The sequence below is a fragment of the Enhydra lutris genome, unplaced genomic scaffold, assembly GCF_002288905.1.
Source record: "Enhydra lutris kenyoni isolate GAN:26980312 unplaced genomic scaffold, ASM228890v2 scaffoldscaffold13, whole genome shotgun sequence".
Lineage (NCBI taxonomy): Eukaryota > Metazoa > Chordata > Mammalia > Carnivora > Mustelidae > Enhydra > Enhydra lutris.
This window is the reverse complement of record NW_019154097.1, coordinates 38,060,271-38,078,385: the sequence shown is the minus strand read 5'-3', so window position 1 is coordinate 38,078,385 and position 18,115 is coordinate 38,060,271. Positions and strand designations below refer to the sequence as shown.

Here is an 18,115-nt window from a genome sequence, read left to right as displayed (position 1 = left end):
CGCAGATCGCAGCTCAGTGTCTGACCTGGGCGCAGAGGCGAGAGGACAGACAGCTTTGGGGGGCGTGCCCCGAGGGCAGGTGCTCTCTGCTCTTTCCTGAGAACCAGGTGACCTGCACATGGGCTCAGGTGACGTCTGTGACTCTGACCCCAGCGATGTCCCAGGCCAGAGTCTTTCTGCCGCAAACAGTAATAACACGGGTAATAATAAAGCTCTTCTTGCTCTGTTCCTCCCTCCCTAGGGCAACTCTGGAGGCGATGGCCCAGCCGGCCCTCCGGGCGAACGGGTGAGCGTCTCTGGGGAAGCAGCTTTTGCCTGAAGTGTCCCGTCCGCTTCTTCCTGGGGTGGGCCGGGGGGTGGGGGGGAGGAGGGCGTGCCTCCGACCCTTCTGGAGGAGTGGGTTTCCCTCAAGGTCAGTGGGAGTGAAGTCTCCTGCCTGCTGAAGTCAGCAGCCCCCTCCCCTTGGCCGTGGTCTTGGGGCTCAGAGGCGGCTGAGCCGTCAGGAAACTGGGCCCTCGGCCCCATGCTGGCCCCTCAGCTCCCCGGCCTGACCTTGTACATGCCGGTGAGGAGGGGCTGGAACAAATGGAGAAAGCGTCGGGGGGTGGTGGGAGCAGAGAGGAACATCGCTCAGAGAACCAACAACTCTGGAAGACAGCGGTGGGGGCAGCTGGGCGCCCAGACAGAGGGGAAATGACTTCTGTGCTCAGCTGGCCGTGCTCTGTCCCCAGGGACCCAACGGACCCCAAGGACCCACTGGTTTCCCTGGACCCAAGGGCCCCCCTGTAAGTAACGTGTTTTCCTTGTTGCACGGGCGCGGGGATTCCTGGAGACCTTCGTCCTTCCCCGGGGGCTCTGTGCAGGCCCCTCCCGGTGGGCCAGTGGGAGGGGTGTTGGCTGGGAAACTGGCTGGAGAGAGCTGCCTTTCAGAAGCGCGGAGCTCGCTCTCACAGGGAGCAGCATGACCTTCTAGTGGGTCCCAGTGTGAGTGTGCTGGGGCTGCGCCAGGTGACCACTGACAGCAGCAACGTGTTCTCTCAGTCCGGAGGCCAAAACTCCAAGCCCAGAAGTTGGCTGGGTGGGTGCCTCCTGGGGGGCCTAGGGGGAAACTGTCCCCTGCCCCTCTCCTGGCTTCCTGTGGTTGGCGGCTGGCTTTCACCCCATCCTGCCTCTGTCCTCACGTGGCCGCCTCCTTCCTGGGCCTCTTGGGGTCTTCAAACCGCTGTCCTGTTGTGAGGACACCAGTCACTGGGTTAGGGCCCACCCTAGGGCTGTATGACCTCGTCTTGACTTGATGATGTTGGCAAAGCCTCGGTGTCCGAGTGAGGTCACCCTCCCAGGTGTGGGGGATGAGGACTCAACCTGTGTTTGGGGGACGCACCTCAGTAATTCGGAAGAGGCACTGTGTATGCCTGGAGGTCAGCACCAGGTCAGGACCCTGGGTCCCCAAGCCGCCTGCCTCAGTTTCCCCCCTGGGAGGTGAAGAGCGGCCTCGGGATGGCATAGGTGCCGTGACAAGTGGTTACAGGCATTTCCTCCGAGGTGGGGTGGCCATCACCCCCATGGTATGGGATTAAATCCCAGAGCAGCATCTCAGAACCGAGTAAAACTTCTTCCCTTTGCTTCTTTCCTCAGGGTCCCCCGGGCAAGGACGGGCTCCCAGGACACCCTGGACAGAGAGGAGAGACCGTGAGTATGGGCGGCGTGGGCACAGGGGGGTCCGGGAATGAGGGTTGGCCCGGCCTCTCCCGCAGCCCCGCACGGGGGCTCCGCCTCCTGTGCCCAGTGCCCCTGGGAGCAGCCGCCTCGGGAAGGGCCCCTGAGGCCCGGGCCGTCTCCCGCTGGCCTGGGGTCAGCCTGTCTGTGCACAGCCCTGGGCAGGCCCGCAGCACCTGGGGCAGCTCTGGGGGAGGAGGCAGGTGCCGGCCTCCACCTCGTCCCAGCGACTGTGGTCCAAGGTCACATTTAAACTGTCGTGGCAGCAAGGTGCCACCTGCACGCGGTTTCCTCTTCCTCCGTGAAGTCCCTGTGAGGGCAGCGTTGCGTTCAGCCGGGAAGGAGCCGGGAGGGCTCTGTGGCGTCAGACGGGAGGGGAGCCATGCCTGAAGCTGCAGGAGGACGGCCGCGGGCCTTGCACCGGGCCGGGCCTCCTCTCTCTGGGCCCTTCCGGCCTCAGGCTTGACGGCAGGAGCTGGGCAGGGCCTCCTCCGAGGAGACGGGGGCTTCCAGCTCTGCTCACCATCCGCCACTTTGCTGCCCCACGCCCACCGCCTACCTTGCCCTTCCCTTTAGGAGAGCCCGGTGCCGGCTGTGCCATCTGGGCACTTCCGGTTGGGAACAAAAGCGTTTTTCAGAAATAAGGTCACTTCCTGGCCCTGTGGGCCATTTGGGATTTGACCCAGCACATGGCGTCCACCACGGGCATGTCCTGGGGAAGGCTGTGGTGGGGGACACCTGTGACCTTGAAGCTCTAGGCTCAGACAGCTGGGGAGCCCGTAGGCACCAGAGAGATGGGGGAGGTTGCTGGGAAGCCCTTTGTCCTGGCAGATGGGTTTTTTGGGATCACAGGTCTCTGAAAGGCTCTCACGGCCAACAGGTCCCTGTGTCCAGCCAGACTTGGAACGCCAGATTTAACATCTTCTCGGTGCTCGCTCTAAAAAACACATCCCTTTGTCTCTCTGGTTCATTGTGATGAAACCTCTTTTAATTACACCTTCCCGGCGTTCTGCCGCGTGGCGGGTGCTGGCTGATAAGCGCAACGTACCTTGCTCTTTTGTTTATAGAGAAAAATTAAATCATCTCATCTGAGCTTTGCATATTTTTCTCTAATGCTGTTCCGAGGAGACGACATAGGAGGCTTTGCCAAGTGTGTGGTTTTCTCCCTCTGACTTATCCTGAAGAAAGGCTGCTAGAATAATGAAGCGGCTTGTCTTTGCTGCGAAAGTAGCCCCGGGGTCCCCCGGTACCTCCGCTGTGCATGGCTGTCCTCGGGGACATGGGAGCAGCCCTCTCCGGACCCGGCCAGGACAGAGGGCTCCAATGGGGGCCCGGACACATCCTCCAGAAGTTGTCTTTTTGGTCAGGGGTTGACGTCACTCTTCAGGAAATACATGCACGAGAGCGATTCTTCTAGATGTGAACCCAAAGCCCGTTTCTGGGCCAGGGGCTGGAGACCGATTCCATCCTCAGCAGCCAATGATGGTCCTGCCTCTGGGGCAAACAGAGAGGCCCTTCCAGCCCTTACACCCAGGCCGCCGGCTCCCCTTGGGCACGTCAACCCTCGCCCACTAAGCAGGGGGTCTTCAGCCTGTCCCCCACCCCTCATTTCTGACCCTGGAAATGCTGCCTACAAAGAATTCTGCTTGAAAAATGGCCATTTCTGTGCGTTGTATGCCACTGCCCTGGGCCTAAAGAGAAGGGCCCTCTGAGAATTTGAAGAGATGCCGACTCGCCGCAGGTTTGCTTGTCCAGCGGCGTCACAGGAAGTTTCAACGGCCGGCACAGTGGCCGTCCTCCCGGGGAGGCAGGGGACCGCCCCTGACCGTCAGCCACGCAGGCAGGTCTGCTCGCCCTCTGGCTCTCGCTGGGGTTGGAGCTTCCGCCCACAGCTTCCTGGGCATCCCGTCTGCACGTCTCCGACGGCTCACGTGGCCTTGCAAGGTGGTACGTCGTTGGCATGTTTCGTCCTCTGCAGAAACAAGCCCCCCTCTTCACAGTCTGTTTGCTCCTTGAAGGAGGTGCGTGCGGCACATCCAGCATCCGAAGGGAAGCAGGGGTCGTTGCCCGCGAGCAGCGTGCAGGCCAAAGTGAGAAATTCCCACGGAACCGAGCTCAGGGCACCTTCCAGCCGCTGGATTACAAAAGCAGCCATTTCCACGCACGCCCAGGGGCCGGTGAGGTCACCTGTCGCGTGGCAGAGACCTTAGTGACCCGTTCAGGACGATCTTCCAGAGCCGCTAATGAGAAATGGCCCAGAGGTCGTGCCTGAGTCGAGGTTCCAGAGGCTGAGAACGGACAGCACGCCGGCCAGGAAAATGAACACTTAGCAGCATTATAAAGATTAACGGTTCTAAAATCTATTTCTCAGCACAAAAACACGGCAGTGGCAAGCACTGAGTGAAGCTAACTTGTCTGGCTTCATTATCTGCATGAAATTAATGCGGACCCGGAACAGGAGAGCTGGGCCCTCTGGGTGAAGTCTGGAGCCTGAGCTCTTCGGGGCCGGGGCAGGGGGCTGGGGTGGCGTGAGGCTTCTGATGGGAGCCGCTCGGCCCGCTCAGGTGCTGACTCTCTCCGCAGGGTTTCCAAGGCAAGACCGGCCCCCCCGGGCCCCCGGGCGTCGTCGGGCCTCAGGTGAGTGGCAGCGTCCCTGGCTTCCGTGGGCCATCCATGTGGTGCGCCAAAGTGGGCGGGAGGTGGCCCCGGATGCGGAAGGTGTAGGTGCAGCTCCTGGAGAGTCCTGCGTCCCACGGGCTTGTTGGCATTCAGAGCTGAGCTCCGCACAGGGAGCCAGATGGGAGAGTGGGGGACGCTCTGCTGAGCAGTCAGTGAGAACGGCGCAGGCAGAACGGAGAGGGCCGTGGGCGGTTGGGGCCGGGCCGGCCAGGCAGGGCCCCGCTGTGCCTGATCTTCCCTGCTCCCCGGTGTCCCCGCCGCAGCCCAGGCCTCCCGCCCTGGGCTCCGGTCAGCGCCCCCGGCCTGTGCTGCTACCCGCCAGCGGCGCTCCCGCTGCTGAGTGGCTCGTGGCCGGGACGGATGGCTTCGAGCTTACTGGCGAGCTCCCACCTCTCGCGGCGGTAAATGAGACGTTGACCCGCTGTGGCCTTGGGCCGCGGGCAACATGGGCATGCTGCCCACCTCTGTGTGGCGACCCGGCCCCCCTCATGGACCCGCTCCCCGTTACATCCCACCCCATTCTTTCTGCTCTCTTCCCTCTGGATTTTTATGGGAAGGAAGAGACTCGGCGTGGGGTTTGGTGGGCACACAACGGGCCCTCGGCCTCCACAGCCCGGGCTGTCCACAGCTTGGGAAGAGAAGGTTGCTTCCTGGCGTGTCTCTTGGAAATGTCTGTGGCCGACACTGACTTCCCCCGCAGGGTCCCACGGGAGAGACCGGTCCGATGGGCGAGCGTGGCCACCCTGGGCCCCCAGGCCCCCCCGGGGAACAGGGGCTCCCGGGCCTGGCCGGGAAAGAAGGCATGAAGGTGAGTTGGTCGGGGCCTCCATGCCGGCCCCGGCTTCCTGAGGGAAGTTTTCTCCTGCCCTGAAAAGAGTCTGAATGAGTAATTTCTAAGACAAATGCTCTTCGCGCCCGTCTGCTTCCCAGACCACAGACTGGGCCCCACTTTCACCGGGTCTGAAGGAGGAGGCGAGCCGACTTCCTGCCGGGCTAGGTGGGAACGGGGCTGTGGCTCAGGCCGTCCTTGGCTTTCTGCCCCCGGACCGGGTCTTGCTGACCTCCCCTCCCCCAGCTGCCACACCGGCTCCCAGACACACGCTTCGTGTCTGAAACTAATTTCGCAGAAAGTGACCCTCAGAAAGTTTCCCATCACTAGAGGCGAAGTAATAAATAATAAAAATGGAAAGAAAAGCAGTCGCTTTTCAGTCCTACCTCTTAGCGTGGGTCCCGCACCCCCTCGTCGTTCCTCGGGGCCCTCTCCCCAGCACAGGGGCGCCCCACGTGGTGGTTGTGATTCCACGACCCTGTATCAGCTGGAGATGGCGAGCCCTCCCCTTGCCACGTTCCAGGGAGGGACACAGCAAAGCCAGCCGTTTTGATGAGCCCACATGCAAGACTAAACCCCAAAACCACGAGGCAGCGTAAAACCTCACCGGTTGGGTAAAACCTGCACGCCTCTGTGGGTGCACACGTGTGCGAGCTGGGATGCACGTGTGTCCCCAACATGACACGACACACATGGTCATGGCAGGTGTATATCCCAGTCTCCAAGGGGGCCCTCCAAGTTTGGAAAGGAGGCCATGGGCATGCTGGCCGGAGACCCCTCTGCTCCCATGTTAGTTCTGGAAGAGAGAAAGTTCTGGAAGCTCTTTGGAACAAATCAAACCCTGCCTGAGCCCAGGTTGAGCCTGGGGAGGAAGCCCACCCCGCCCCTGCCCCCCTCCCCTCTGCTCTCGGACGTTGCTCAGAGATTCATCGATGGCTCCGGTTTCAGGGTGACCCAGGTCCTGCCGGCCTCCCTGGGAAAGACGGCCCTCCTGGGTTACGCGGCTTCCCTGGGGATCGAGGGCTTCCTGGCCCAGTGGTGAGTGAGTGGCCCGGCGGGGGATGGAGCTGGACACCGCCCAGCCCGGGGGCCTGTCCCCACAATGCCCCGACCCCACTCTCGTTGCTCTGCAGGGCGCACTTGGACTGAAAGGCAGTGAAGGCCCACCTGGCCCGCCCGGCCCCGCGGTGAGTACTGTGGCCAGCACCGACGTTTTCTTCCATCCTCTGCCTCAAGACCTAGTCTGCCCGTAGGACAGGGCGGCCTGACAGAGCATGCAGATCTGCCCTGGCCCGCTGTGGGTCCTGAGAAGTCCGTGGGAGGAGGGGAATGGTGGGCCGCAGGCTGGCCCAGGGGGACAGCAAGCCAGGGGTGCATGGTGAGGGCAGGTGGAGAAGTGGGCGGAGGGAAGGCTGGGCCACGAGGTCCCATCACGCTTTTGGGGGAGTGAGGAGCATACAGGCACGCTTAGTGTAGGTCTGGGCCAGGGGCTGTGGCAGGGCACAGATCTCTCCACCCCGGACTTGGATTTGAGGGCTGGACGGCCCACATGCCCTGGGCTGCCCACACTGAGGCCAGCCAGCACAGGTACAGACTGTCCCCAGAGCTGAGGGCCCTGGGGACTCCTACGAGTGCCGGCTGTCACCTGAATGGTCCCTCCAGCATTCAGAGCCAGCTATGAGACCTCTGAAGATACGGTGTCCCCAGAGCTGCCTCTGTGGTCTGGGGACACGGGAGCCATGTGGGGCTGTGACCACCCTGCCCACAGATGCTTGGGCTGCCGCTCGATGGACATGTGACTCCCCCCGCTCCTCAGATGGGGCCTATCTCACAGCCCGTGCTCTGATGCACAGATCGGGGGGGGTTGCGGGAGCTGCCCGGGACCCCGTCTGGGTCTGGACACAGACCACAGAATAACCCCACTTTTTCCCAACTGCGTCATGGACCGTTTTAGAGAGTCGGCAGCTGGGAAGCCAGGCCTTTCTTTCTGATAAAGGCCAGTACTGACCCTCGAGGTAGGCCTGGTTCCCGCCCATCGGTGGTGCTCCCAGGTCTTGAGGCTCACCTGTAGAATGTGGGGTAGCAGGGCGGAGAGGGAGCCCTTTGTGGGCAGGCGGGCCCCAGAGTGGCGCCCAGGCGAGGAGATCACCCCAGGGGAGCAGCTGAGGAGGAGGAGGAGGAAGGCTTGAGCTTGGGATCGTCGGAAGGGAGGAGCTAAGAGAAACCCAGAGCTGGTCTGAGTCGTCCGTGCTGCCCAGGGCCCTGGGAGCTGCTGAGGGATCTGGAGTGAGGGTGAGCGGAGTAGAAAACTGTATTCATGTACTTTGAGAGTCTTGGAAATGAACCATTTTCTCGCCCACCCCAGGGGTCTCCGGGGGAGAGAGGCCCAGCCGGTGCTGCTGGACCCATCGGAATCCCGGGGAGACCCGGGCCCCAAGGACCTCCAGGGCCGGCGGGGGAGAAAGGAGCTCCTGTGAGTACTGCCTCGGGGGTGTAGGGGCCCTCCGCACCCCCGCCTCGTCTGTCCCTGCCACTAGCGTGGGTGCCCCAGGGGCTTGTAGGATGTGGGAGGTAGATGGAGCCCATGCTTGTCCCCCCAGGAAAGTCTGTACGTTCCCAGCATCCTGACTGAGCTCCAAGGCTGGGTTCCCAGGGTTTTATCAGGGAGTGACCCGAGCCAGAGGGGTCCTGGGGAGCATTTTGGCCAAGGCCTAGCCTGTCGCACCTGTGCATCTGTGTCCAGGCACGTGCAGAGAGAGGGAAGGGCTGGGGACAGCGTGTGTCCCAGTGTGGCCTTGGCCTCGGTCTAGCCTCTGAGCCCCATGTGCGGACGAGTCCTAGCTGCCTGCTGTGTGCACAGCCCCCTCTGGCCGGCCTGAGCCAGGCTGGTCTTTGTGTGAGAAGGGTGGGTGTTGGGGATGGGAGTCCCCTCTGCTGGTCTGGGGACAGGAATGGAGAAAAGATGGGTTGGGAGGAAGTTTCTTCCTGGACCCCCGCCAGCCGACCTCTCAGTGACCACGTGTGTGCCTGCCCAGCCGAGTGTGGAGGCATTGTGAGTCCTCCCACCCCAACCTTGGTTTCCCTGCAAGACATTAACGGGTCCATCTTGTCTGGACTGCTCTTGGGAAGCCAACGGCTGCCCTCCACTGAGGGCTTCCCCCGAACAACCACAAAACGCCTGTTACTGCCCTGGCAGGCTCCTGCTCTGACCGCGTCTGGGTCCCCCACGGGTTTTGCAAACTACCCCCTGCCTCATGTTCCAATGGCCGTGGAGACAAATTTCACTCCAGCTTCCGGTCTGCAGTCAGACGTCAGCATGAGCGGCGTTCCAGGGGGAGAGGGCAAATGTGCACACAGATGCCCGCGCTGATGGACTCCTGTGGGAGAGACAGAGTCTTCCTCCTGCGTCCTGCGCTCCGTGGTCCGTGGGCGGGAAGGGCCCAGGTGCCTTCTGTAGGCAGGAGCTCCCCATTGAAACCAGGCTGGAGCGTCTGCGCCGCCCCCCAGAACCCATCCAGTCTGGTCTTGGCGATTCTGATGGCAGCTAATCATTTCCGCTGAGGCCACGGACAACCATCCAGCAGAAACCCGTGCTAGGAACCCGCCTTCGCTGGGGCATTCAGTGTGCACAGAGCGCACAGACTGGTGGGAAACAGTTAGGTCTGTTGCTTCGGGAGAGTAAACACTCGAGCGGAAACCTCTCAGAGTGGCCTTCTCCAGCTGAAAGCTGGTCATTCTCCCCAAATAGCTCCGGAGAGAGGACAAGGCCAGTTGTCTCCGAGCACAGCCGACCTGACCAGTAACGTCAGGCGGGAAGGTTCCAGGCAAGCCAGAGCCAGCCTGGGCATATTCTGGCTTCATTAGGGTGGAAATTTATCTCAACAGGAATGAAATTGAGGGCCCAGGAGTGACTAGTGTGGCAGGAAGGGATGGGACGGAGCAGTGATGTCCGGACAGACGCTGGCTGTGTTTAGGTCCCGAGACCGAGTGCTCATGTTCTCTCCTGCGTCCCCTCCCCAGCATGTACCCCAACCTCGTTCTGCAGTCACAGAGTGATTCTGACCCTGGGAAATATGAGCAAAGCTGGGCCTTAGGACTTTCGAGATTCCCATGGGCAGCTATGAGGGAAATGAACCAGTAGAATTACAAGAAAAGAGAGACGGGCGTGTGTACGCCTATTTGGCACGGGGCGTTTGGAAGGGTGGGAACATGGCTGGAGGCCAGAGCTCAGGCCCTCCCGGCCACTAGCACAGATGGTCCCACCCGCAGGCTCAGGAATCTTGCTGGCTGGGCTGGCTCCCGGCCCCACTGCTTGCCCGCTGTGCCTCAGTTTCCCCATTTCTAGAAGAAGCGTTCTTTCTAAGAAGGGCACAGACGAAAGGCAGCGGTGCCCGAGAAGCAGGTGGCATGGGGCTGGGCTCAGCTCAGAGTCGCCCTCTGCATAGCAGGGCTAAAATCCATGGGGACCATGACAAGGGTCACTGCCCCAAACTGTCAGCTCCCTGCCCGTGGGCCCCTCCTCTTCGGGGCGATGAGCAGTGGCGGGACATTCCCACGATGGAGCTCTGTTGGACCAGGGATCTTCTCTCCTCTGTAGGGCGAGAAAGGGCCCCAAGGCCCAGCTGGCCGAGACGGCCTCCAGGGTCCCGTGGGGCTCCCCGGTCCAGCTGGCCCCGTGGGCCCCCCGGGAGAAGACGGAGATAAGGTAAGGAGAGCTAGGACAGGCCTTCTGCCCACGGATGACACGCAGCACGGCCCGTGGGTGCTGGCTGTCCAGAGACCCCGGCCTGCCCTGGGCGCTGGGTGCCGGTGCGTGATTTCGGAGAAGCTCACAGTTCCGCGGTGGTAGGGAGACCGCGGGCACGCGGGGGCCCCTGGGAGACGCTTCCGTGTGTGCGGGCTGCCGTGTGCTGGGACCTTCCCTGCCTGCTCGCGATGCGGCACGTCGGCGCTGGGCGTGGGGCCGCGGTCGTGAGGTTTTACTTGGTGTCTGCTTTCCAATGTCTCCGCCTGTGTTGTCCAGGCCCCCTTCCGCCCGAGCTTTCTCACTCCCGCGTGGCTCCTGCGGGAGCTGGTGTCTCGGTCCTCGTGCAGCGGGGACGGTGGGATTTAGCTCTTCCGGTGAACCCCGCATTTGTGATCCACTTCCAACTTGTCCCCTGCGTGCAGGGGACGCCGCCTCTCGGGGTGGGGCACAGCTCCGAGCAGCGGACGCTAGAGGCGTTTATACCCACCCCAGGGCTCAGTAGCTGAGCCGCCGGCTCCCACCATGCTGTGCAGGCCGCCCACCTGACGACGTCAGTATTCTCACTGATCCTCCCGTCCGCTGAACTCCTGCACTGCGTGACATCCCGGCCTCGTGCCGTGCACTGTGTTAGAAGGGAGATCAACCTAATTTATGGAAACGTCTCTTCCTCGGAACGCTCTCCGGCTGCCCTGGAGAGGACGTTAATCTTAATCCCCAAGAAAAGTAATTATGAGGCGCAGATAACATGCAGACGGTTCAGGGCTAACGGACCTTCCTCGTTTTCCCGCAGGGAGAGATCGGGGAGCCTGGACAGAAGGGGAGCAAGGGGGACAAGGGCGAGCAGGTACGGGGCCGCACGCGCTCACCGTCAGTGTTAACGCTGTCCTGGGCAAGACCACGTCGGCCGCCCGGAGCAGGACGCAGCTCCTGGGCTTCCTTTCCCGCTGGAACTCGTGTGTGGGTGGCGGGCACGCACGCGTGCTCTGGGGGGTGCACACATGCACACGCGTGTTCGTATCCGCGGGCGTCCCTGACCAGCAGGTGAGCAGGAAGCATTCTCAGCTTCACGGAATAGGGCGGGGGTCTGTGCGCTGTTCAGCTCCGCAGCCCGGGTCACGGCCGTCCTGTGACTCTCAGGACTGCGGGCGCCCCCAGGAGCAGTCCCCTGAGCAAGCCCCTTCATTTTACTTGTGTGCTCGGAAGTCCCAGTGCGTCCCTCAGCTGCCGGCTTCTTCCTGGCCGTGGGAACCTTCCTGCCACCGGGTGCTGGGCGCACGCCCAGGATGGTGCTATCCGGGCCCCTGGCTTCCCTCTCTCACTCGTTCCGGGGGCCATCGTGGAATGTGTGTGGGGGACGTGTGGGGGCCGGTGTCACACTGCCAGGCATGGACTCCACTCGGGTCCTAGCTCTGCGTGGGGAGCTGCCCAGTGTCCAGCCTCGTTTTCAAAACGCCTCTGGGCCCATGTCCTGGGTGTGTGGTGGAGCAAAGATGAGGCTCCGGGGCCGCTCCTGCCCCGCCCCACCCGTGACGACACGCTCGGGCCTGAACCTAGAGCCGGCAGGGAGCCGGCGCCTTCGGGCTGGACTTCTTCCCTGGGTGGCCGCGCGTTGGGGCTGAGCCGATGGCCTTGCACCGTGATCCCCCCCGGCCTCTGCTGTGACTTGGGAAGCAACTGTATCTCTCTTTTCCCCACAGGGTCCGCCCGGGCCCACTGGTCCGCAGGGCCCCATCGGACAGCCAGGACCCTCCGTGAGTATCTGTGCTTCAGGGACCCCCGGACATCCCGACCCCTCCTGCCAGCGGGGCACAGCCAGCTTCTCCTCACCCACGCCCCACTCTCTCCTGCAGGGAGCCGACGGCGAGCCAGGCCCTCGCGGCCAGCAAGGCCTCTTTGGGCAGAAAGGTGATGAAGGTCCAAGAGGTTTTCCTGGGCCCCCCGGGCCGGTGGGGCTGCAGGTAAATACAGGGTTTGCGGGGGCTGCTGGTCTACCTCAGACGCTCTCTGCTCCTCCCTCTCCCCTCCCCTCTCCTCCCCTGCCCCTCTTCCCTTCCCTCTTCTCCCCCTCCCCTCTGTCCCCTCTCATCCCCTTCCCTGCTCTCTCCCTCCCGGTCCCCTTGCCTCTACTTCCTCTCCCTTCCTCTCTTTTCCCTCCCCTTCCCTCTCCTCCTCCCTCTCCTCTCCTGCCCCCTCTTCCCCTCTCTCCTCCACTTCCCTCCCCTCCTCCCCTCTCCCAACCCCTCCCTGCCCTCCCCTCTCCTCCTACAAGAGAAGAGTGGGGAATCTCAGACCAGGCTCTGGGGACCTCCCAGGACTTCCTCATTAGTTAGAAGCAAGGCCAGTTTCCATAATTGCAGACGTGTCCGTATTTGTGTCTCTTAACTAGCGGGACGTCTCTCTGAGCTCCCTGTAGAGATGCCGGGAGTGGTCGGCCGATCGTAAACATGTGAAGGGCAACGGTGCCTTCCACACGGGCCACCCAGGGAGGGTGGCTGGGAGCGCTGGGGCGCGTTTCAGCTCCGGAGCTTCGCGCCCGCGCTCACCTGCCCACAGGCACACGTGTGGCTTCCTGGGGCTTTTGGAAAATCTGAGAGTCCTGCTGTGCGTACAGCAGGTCTGTGCACGGCTTCTCCCATCTCCTTTCTCGAGTTGCGTCCAGAGTGCTTAAATATTCTTTGGACGTGTCCCTTTTTGTTTATTTTTGAAGATGTGATGTTTAGTCCCCGCGTCGCGTGCCGACATACTTGGTGACATGTTTGTTCAGACGTTTCCCTGCCGTCGGCTCCTCAGGTTTTACTGTTTGCTGGGGCCCTGCAGGGTCTCAGTCCACAGATCTCCAGGCTCTCTCGGATGATCTGCTTGGGCTAGTTCTGAGACTTGGCGTCCTGGGGGTGTCCTACCCGCCCATACGTGAAGCACGTGCGGAGGCCGTCGGATGCCCGTGCGGCGCTGGGGCGGGGAGATGGCAGACGCTGTGGGGGTCCTGGGGTAGCGCAGCGCCCGCTGCTGAGTTCCCGCTGTGTTCCTGCCGCAGGGTCTGCCGGGACCTCCCGGAGAGAAGGGCGAGACCGGGGATGTGGGTCAGATGGTAAGTGCGTCCGGGGTGCACCGGTCTCCCACTTCTGTTGTGGCCACAGTTTGCGTTTCATTTGTGATCAACGGCTCTCCTTCCCCTAGGGTCCCCCAGGTCCCCCCGGCCCCCGAGGCCCCTCTGGAGCTCCAGGCGCTGACGGACCCCAAGGGCCTCCGGGTGGAATCGGCAATCCCGGTGCCGTGGGAGAGAAGGTGACTCCTACCCCTTCCTGCGGCAGCGTCTGACGTGCGAGTGCGTGCGGGAGCCCCGGGGTGTGTGTGTGTGTGTCCACTGTGGATACGGAGACACACAGGGCGTGCCTGGGCCATTCCTGTCAAACGCACTTAGACAGTTAGCAGGTCTGTGCGGGGGAGTTGGGGGATCTGACCCCTGTTTGCCGTGGCCTTGTGCACAGTCCCCAAGCCACACAGCCAGCAGCCGGCCCCGCCCCTCTCCAGGATCTCTCATGGGTCTGCTTCTACGTCCTGGAAGTGCTGGGGGTGGGGATTTGCTGTCCCCCTTGTGGTTAGTTCTGTGCTCTCGCGGCCCCGGGGGCTTCATCCGATCTGGTTGATTTTGGGGAATGGGTCCCGGGATGCCTCCGTGAGCACGGCGGGCTTCTGTGTGTGCACACGTGGGCCCGAGCAAGCGTGAGTGTGCATTACTTCTAATGCACGTACTCTACCTCCTTGGGATAAAAGGAAGGAGACCGACATGTTGCCATTCGTTCGTATTCCTCATACACCGTCCCCAGAGCTTTCTGACTTCAGCCTATTAAACTGGAAGAAGTCCTTCGTCACTGGTCATTTTTTACGATACGAGCATTACCGGTCCTGCTAGTGGCGTCCTGCTCAGCCCACAGACTCGTGACGCGTACCTGCTTCTGGTCGGAGGCGTCTTCCTTCTGGGCTCTGGCCTCCGCCGGGCGGCTGCGCCCTCTGACATGATCTGCTTTCTGTCGGCCTCTGCCCGGGCCTTCCTGCCTGTGCTGTCCCCCAGCCCTTCTGCCGGCTTCTCATGATTCTCCCCCAGAGCTCACTCGGAGCACCGTCTGTGACGCTCCGGGTACTGTGGTCCCCTCCTCTGTATGACCGTCACAGCCTGCCCGTGTCACTTCTCCTGACACAGATGTGTCTGCCCTCTGATGCGGGGGCTGTCAGAGTGCAGTGACCACGCTCTCTCCCCGGGCCCCCACCGCTTGGGCCTGACAGCTGGATTTGCTAAGTGCTCGGAGCTGGGACCCTTAATCTCCAGGCCACCGTAATCATGCCCTCTTTCCTCCTCAGGGTGAGCCTGGTGAAGCTGGAGAGCCTGGCCTGCCCGGAGAAGGGGGCCCCCCAGTGAGTGGACTCGGGGGCGGGGGGGAGGGGCGCAGCACCATGGTCCTCTGCTGGGTGGGAAGCTCACACTTGGCCTCAGTTTTCCCATCCATGCGATGGGCCACGTCTCCCCTCACGCTTGGCTCCTGGAGGAGCTGTAAGAAACTGGAGGGGTGAGGGTGGTGAGCACGTGTGTGCGTCTGCGTGCGCGGTCACGCCCGTGTGTGCACGCACGTTCCTGTTCGTAATCCTGTCCTCTGGGCCCCGCGTGGGGCCACGCACGGAGCATGCGAATGGGGGCCGCGCCTGAGGACAGCCCTGCGCTTCGGGAAACGGAGTCTGGCTCTGAGGACACTGACGCTGGCCTTTCCCTCCAGGGACCCAAAGGAGAAAGGGGTGAGAAGGGCGAGTCCGGCCCTTCTGGTGCCGCTGGACCCCCTGGACCCAAAGGCCCCCCTGGGGACGACGGGCCCAAGGGCAGCCCCGTGAGTAGCTCCGAGGTGCTGGCGGGCTCTGGGCGCGGGTTACCCTCACGGTGCTGCAGAAAGGCCTGCTGACCGCCGCGGTCTGGGGTAACGTTTCTAAGTCTAGAGGTTTCCACACCAGCTGCCAAGCCAGGGCTGTGCGGGTGAGGAAGAGAGCCGTGGGGTGGGGGCTGTGGGCCCCTCGCGCGGAGCCCGGGCAGCTTGCTGTCATGCTGCGTGAACAGCCATCTGTGGGGACGCCCCCTCCCATGGCCTGCCCTGGCTTTGCCTCCGGGGCGGGGGGGTTCTGTGCGTGGAACATTCTAGAAGCCTGAAGGTCTGGGCTCTGCCTTGGCCTGGAGCTCTGGGAGCAGAAGTGCGGGTGGGGCACCTGTCTTCTCGTGCCCAGAAATTGGGACGCTGAGCCTGTCCTGCCGGGGGTGTTGTGGCCGCGATGAGGTGTCGACCTCCTGCTGTCAGGACCGAGGGTGCTGCAGGGCCTGAGTGAGGAGGGGTCGGGGGAAGCGGATGCGGCGGCAGCGGCTCAGGCGCTGAGGGCCTGGATGTGCCCGTTTTCATCCCTTTCAGGGCCCTGTCGGTTTTCCCGGAGATCCCGGTCCCCCCGGAGAGCCTGGCCCCGCGGTAGGTGTTCCGGGCCCCCGAGCCCCCCACCCCCCACAGCCCTGCCCTCTCGGCCAGCCCCAGCTCTTTCTCTCGGTTGTCTTCTGCGAACTCCCTTTGGGACACGGTGCTCTCCCAGGTGGCGTCCTGGTGGTGGTGTTTACGGGGCGCGGTCCTGCTTGAGCTCACTGTCCCTGCACCTCCCAGACGGACCTGGAGCCTCGGGGAGGGCCTGGGGATGCAGTGCACGCTGGTGTGCGACTCGGGCACCATCAGGAGGCAGAAGGAACTTGCTTTTGTCCCCACAGGGTCAAGATGGCCCCCCTGGTGACAAAGGGGACGATGGTGAAGCTGGACAAACAGTGAGTCCCCTCGCGACCTCCGGGGACCCCGGCCCGGCTTCCTGGTGGAGGCTGGCGGGCACTTGGGGATTTGCAGCTTGCTCTGTTCATTTCTGAGAAAAACCCAAGCCTGGTTACCTTGTAGGATCAGCTCTAACCGTGATGGGGGCCGCAAGCCCCCTGCGGGCTCTGTTGAGAGCTAGGGACGCCGTGACCAGGGTTCGGCACCAGTCACCAGGGGGTCCACAACTGCCCCAAGCCTACCCGCGAGCTTCAGGATAGCCTTATTTCTGCCTCATTGGGCCGCGCTTCTCTTCCAAAGGGCTCTGCCCGGCCAGCCCCCGGGGCTGAGCCCACACTCCACCTTACCCCTTTACCCGACACTGAGCTTCTGAAAGCTCGCTTCATGCCGGGTCTCTCCGGTCTGGAACCGCCCCAGTGGTCCTCCCCTTGGGGACAGACGGCCTGGCGTCCTCCCGGATTTCCCTTACCCCCGTCCTGCGCCAGCCAGGCAGACGGCTGCTGGGCCTGTCCTCCCCATGGGCCCGGCCTGGTGTGACTGGTATCAGAGGAGCAACTAGCAAAGAAAGCTTGGGGAGACCAGCTTGGAGGCCGGGACCCCCTGCCCCCTGGCGTGTGACTTGGGATGACCCTGGTCCTCCCTGTGCCTCGGGGGTCTGCTCTGTAGAAGGGGATGTGTGCGGGGTGAGGGAGTTGTGGCCGGAGCTCGCCCCCCAATATCCAGAGTAACTGCTGTGCAGAGAAAGTTCTCTCTTAGAATGCGGCCGCTTGGGGTGCCCGGACGCTCAGTTGGTTAAGTGTCCGACTCCTGGTTTGGCTGAGGCCGCGGACTCAGGGTCGCGAGTTCAAGCCCGGCGTCGGGCTCCTTGCTCTGTGGGGGCATCTCTCCAGGACTCTCTTACTCTGCCTGTGCCCTTGCTTGTGTGCTCGTGCCCCACCCACTCCCTCTCTCAGATAAATAAATCTCCTAAAAAAACTAAGATCAAATGCGGCCACACCACAGATGTGAGCCGGGCTCCCCACGCTGCCGCAGCCCCAGCACGGGCCCAGAGGTCCGGGCAGAGGCCGAGTACAGCCTGACTTCATCTGGGACCTCTCGCAGCGGCTGCACGGGAAGAGGGAGGCGGCCGCAGGGCTGGCCGAGGACAGAGGACACTGGGGACTCCGTGTGTGTCAGCTTCACACCAGCCCACACCCGCCATGCCTCTGACCGACGCTGATTCCCAAATTCTGTGTTCTCTCTCTGACACCAGGGATCTCCAGGCCCTACTGGCGAACCAGGACCCTCTGGGCCTCCAGGGAAAAGGGTAAGTGATCCTGCGACTGTCCTGGGCCGCCAGCGTCTTGCAGGAGCCTCCTGAGCCTCCCCCGCCTCCCCGTTCCCCACGCCGCCCCGCGCTCTCGCTGGTCCTGGTGGGTGTGTGCCACAGCCTGGCCACATCTTCAGCCCTCACACCCGCTAGGTGCCTCACCCCTGCTTCGGGGAGAGGCCAAACACCCCCAGTCATGCCCAGAGTGGGGGAAAGGCGCCCACGAGGCCGGAAAGGCCTCACCCCTGGGTCAGAACTTTCTCAAAAGTCCGAGCGGGGGACACGGCGTTTCTCTGCATGGGGAATACTGAGCCTTTGGCCAGTGTTGCAGGAAGCCGGCCCGGGTGTGTGACCGGGAACAGGGCCCCAGCCCCGCCGGCTGCCAGAGGCCCCCCCGGATAGACTTAGAGGTCTTTCCCAGAACCGGGGTCCCTGGGACTCATTCCGATGGCCTTGTCCTGGCTGGCCGGGGCCTGGCAGCCCCCTCCCCGACCTCCTGGCCCTCCTTGCCCTCCCCGCGTGCCCCTTGAGCCCAGGCCTGTTTCCCTGCAGACACTGAGCTCATTGCTCTGGCTTCCGCAAGCTGCTTCTCACACGCTGTTCCTTTACTCTGTTCCAGGGCCCCCCAGGTCCCGCAGGCCCTGAAGGCAGACAGGGAGAGAAGGGAGCCAAGGTAACGTGCTTCTCTGCCTAGCCATGAGCACAGAGTTTCCAGAAGCTTCCCCACCTGTGTGACGGCTGAGTGGGGTGGGGAGTGCAGAGGTGTGGACCCAGGACAGCCAAATGGGCATCCGGAGGCTCTCACCCCACACAGGGAGGGGCCTGGGTGCACAGGCCTGAGGGAAGGGAGGCAGGTGCTGGAGTGCTCGGCCCTGTGCTTGACCTGCGGCCGCCCCCGTGGTCGGAACAGAAGACGGGGCATCTGCGCTGAGCCCCTCGCCCACCACCCAGTGCCCAGAGCCCTTGAGGGGCTGCTCCCTGTGACTCCCGTGGCC

The 18,115-nt window shown here is 63.0% G+C and overlaps 1 protein-coding gene across 4 annotated transcripts in view; it reads left to right on the top strand.

Annotated features, from left to right (window-relative positions):
• Nucleotides 1-18,115, top strand: part of LOC111145660 (collagen type V alpha 1 chain) — a 142,383-nt gene that overhangs the window by 107,795 nt on the left and 16,473 nt on the right. For all 4 annotated transcript variants that reach the window (XM_022500738.1, XM_022500735.1, XM_022500734.1 and 1 more), the window contains 20 exons: nt 242-286; nt 732-785; nt 1,636-1,689; nt 4,300-4,353; nt 5,096-5,203; nt 6,173-6,262; nt 6,358-6,411; nt 7,590-7,697; nt 9,822-9,929; nt 10,762-10,815; nt 11,669-11,722; nt 11,822-11,929; nt 13,006-13,059; nt 13,149-13,256; nt 14,331-14,384; nt 14,741-14,848; nt 15,416-15,469; nt 15,757-15,810; nt 17,064-17,117; nt 17,740-17,793. In XM_022500738.1, the coding sequence (XP_022356446.1) occupies nt 242-286; nt 732-785; nt 1,636-1,689; nt 4,300-4,353; nt 5,096-5,203; nt 6,173-6,262; nt 6,358-6,411; nt 7,590-7,697; nt 9,822-9,929; nt 10,762-10,815; nt 11,669-11,722; nt 11,822-11,929; nt 13,006-13,059; nt 13,149-13,256; nt 14,331-14,384; nt 14,741-14,848; nt 15,416-15,469; nt 15,757-15,810; nt 17,064-17,117; nt 17,740-17,793 (1,431 nt within the window). The remainder of the gene's footprint in view (nt 1-241; nt 287-731; nt 786-1,635; nt 1,690-4,299; nt 4,354-5,095; nt 5,204-6,172; nt 6,263-6,357; nt 6,412-7,589; nt 7,698-9,821; nt 9,930-10,761; nt 10,816-11,668; nt 11,723-11,821; nt 11,930-13,005; nt 13,060-13,148; nt 13,257-14,330; nt 14,385-14,740; nt 14,849-15,415; nt 15,470-15,756; nt 15,811-17,063; nt 17,118-17,739; nt 17,794-18,115) is intronic.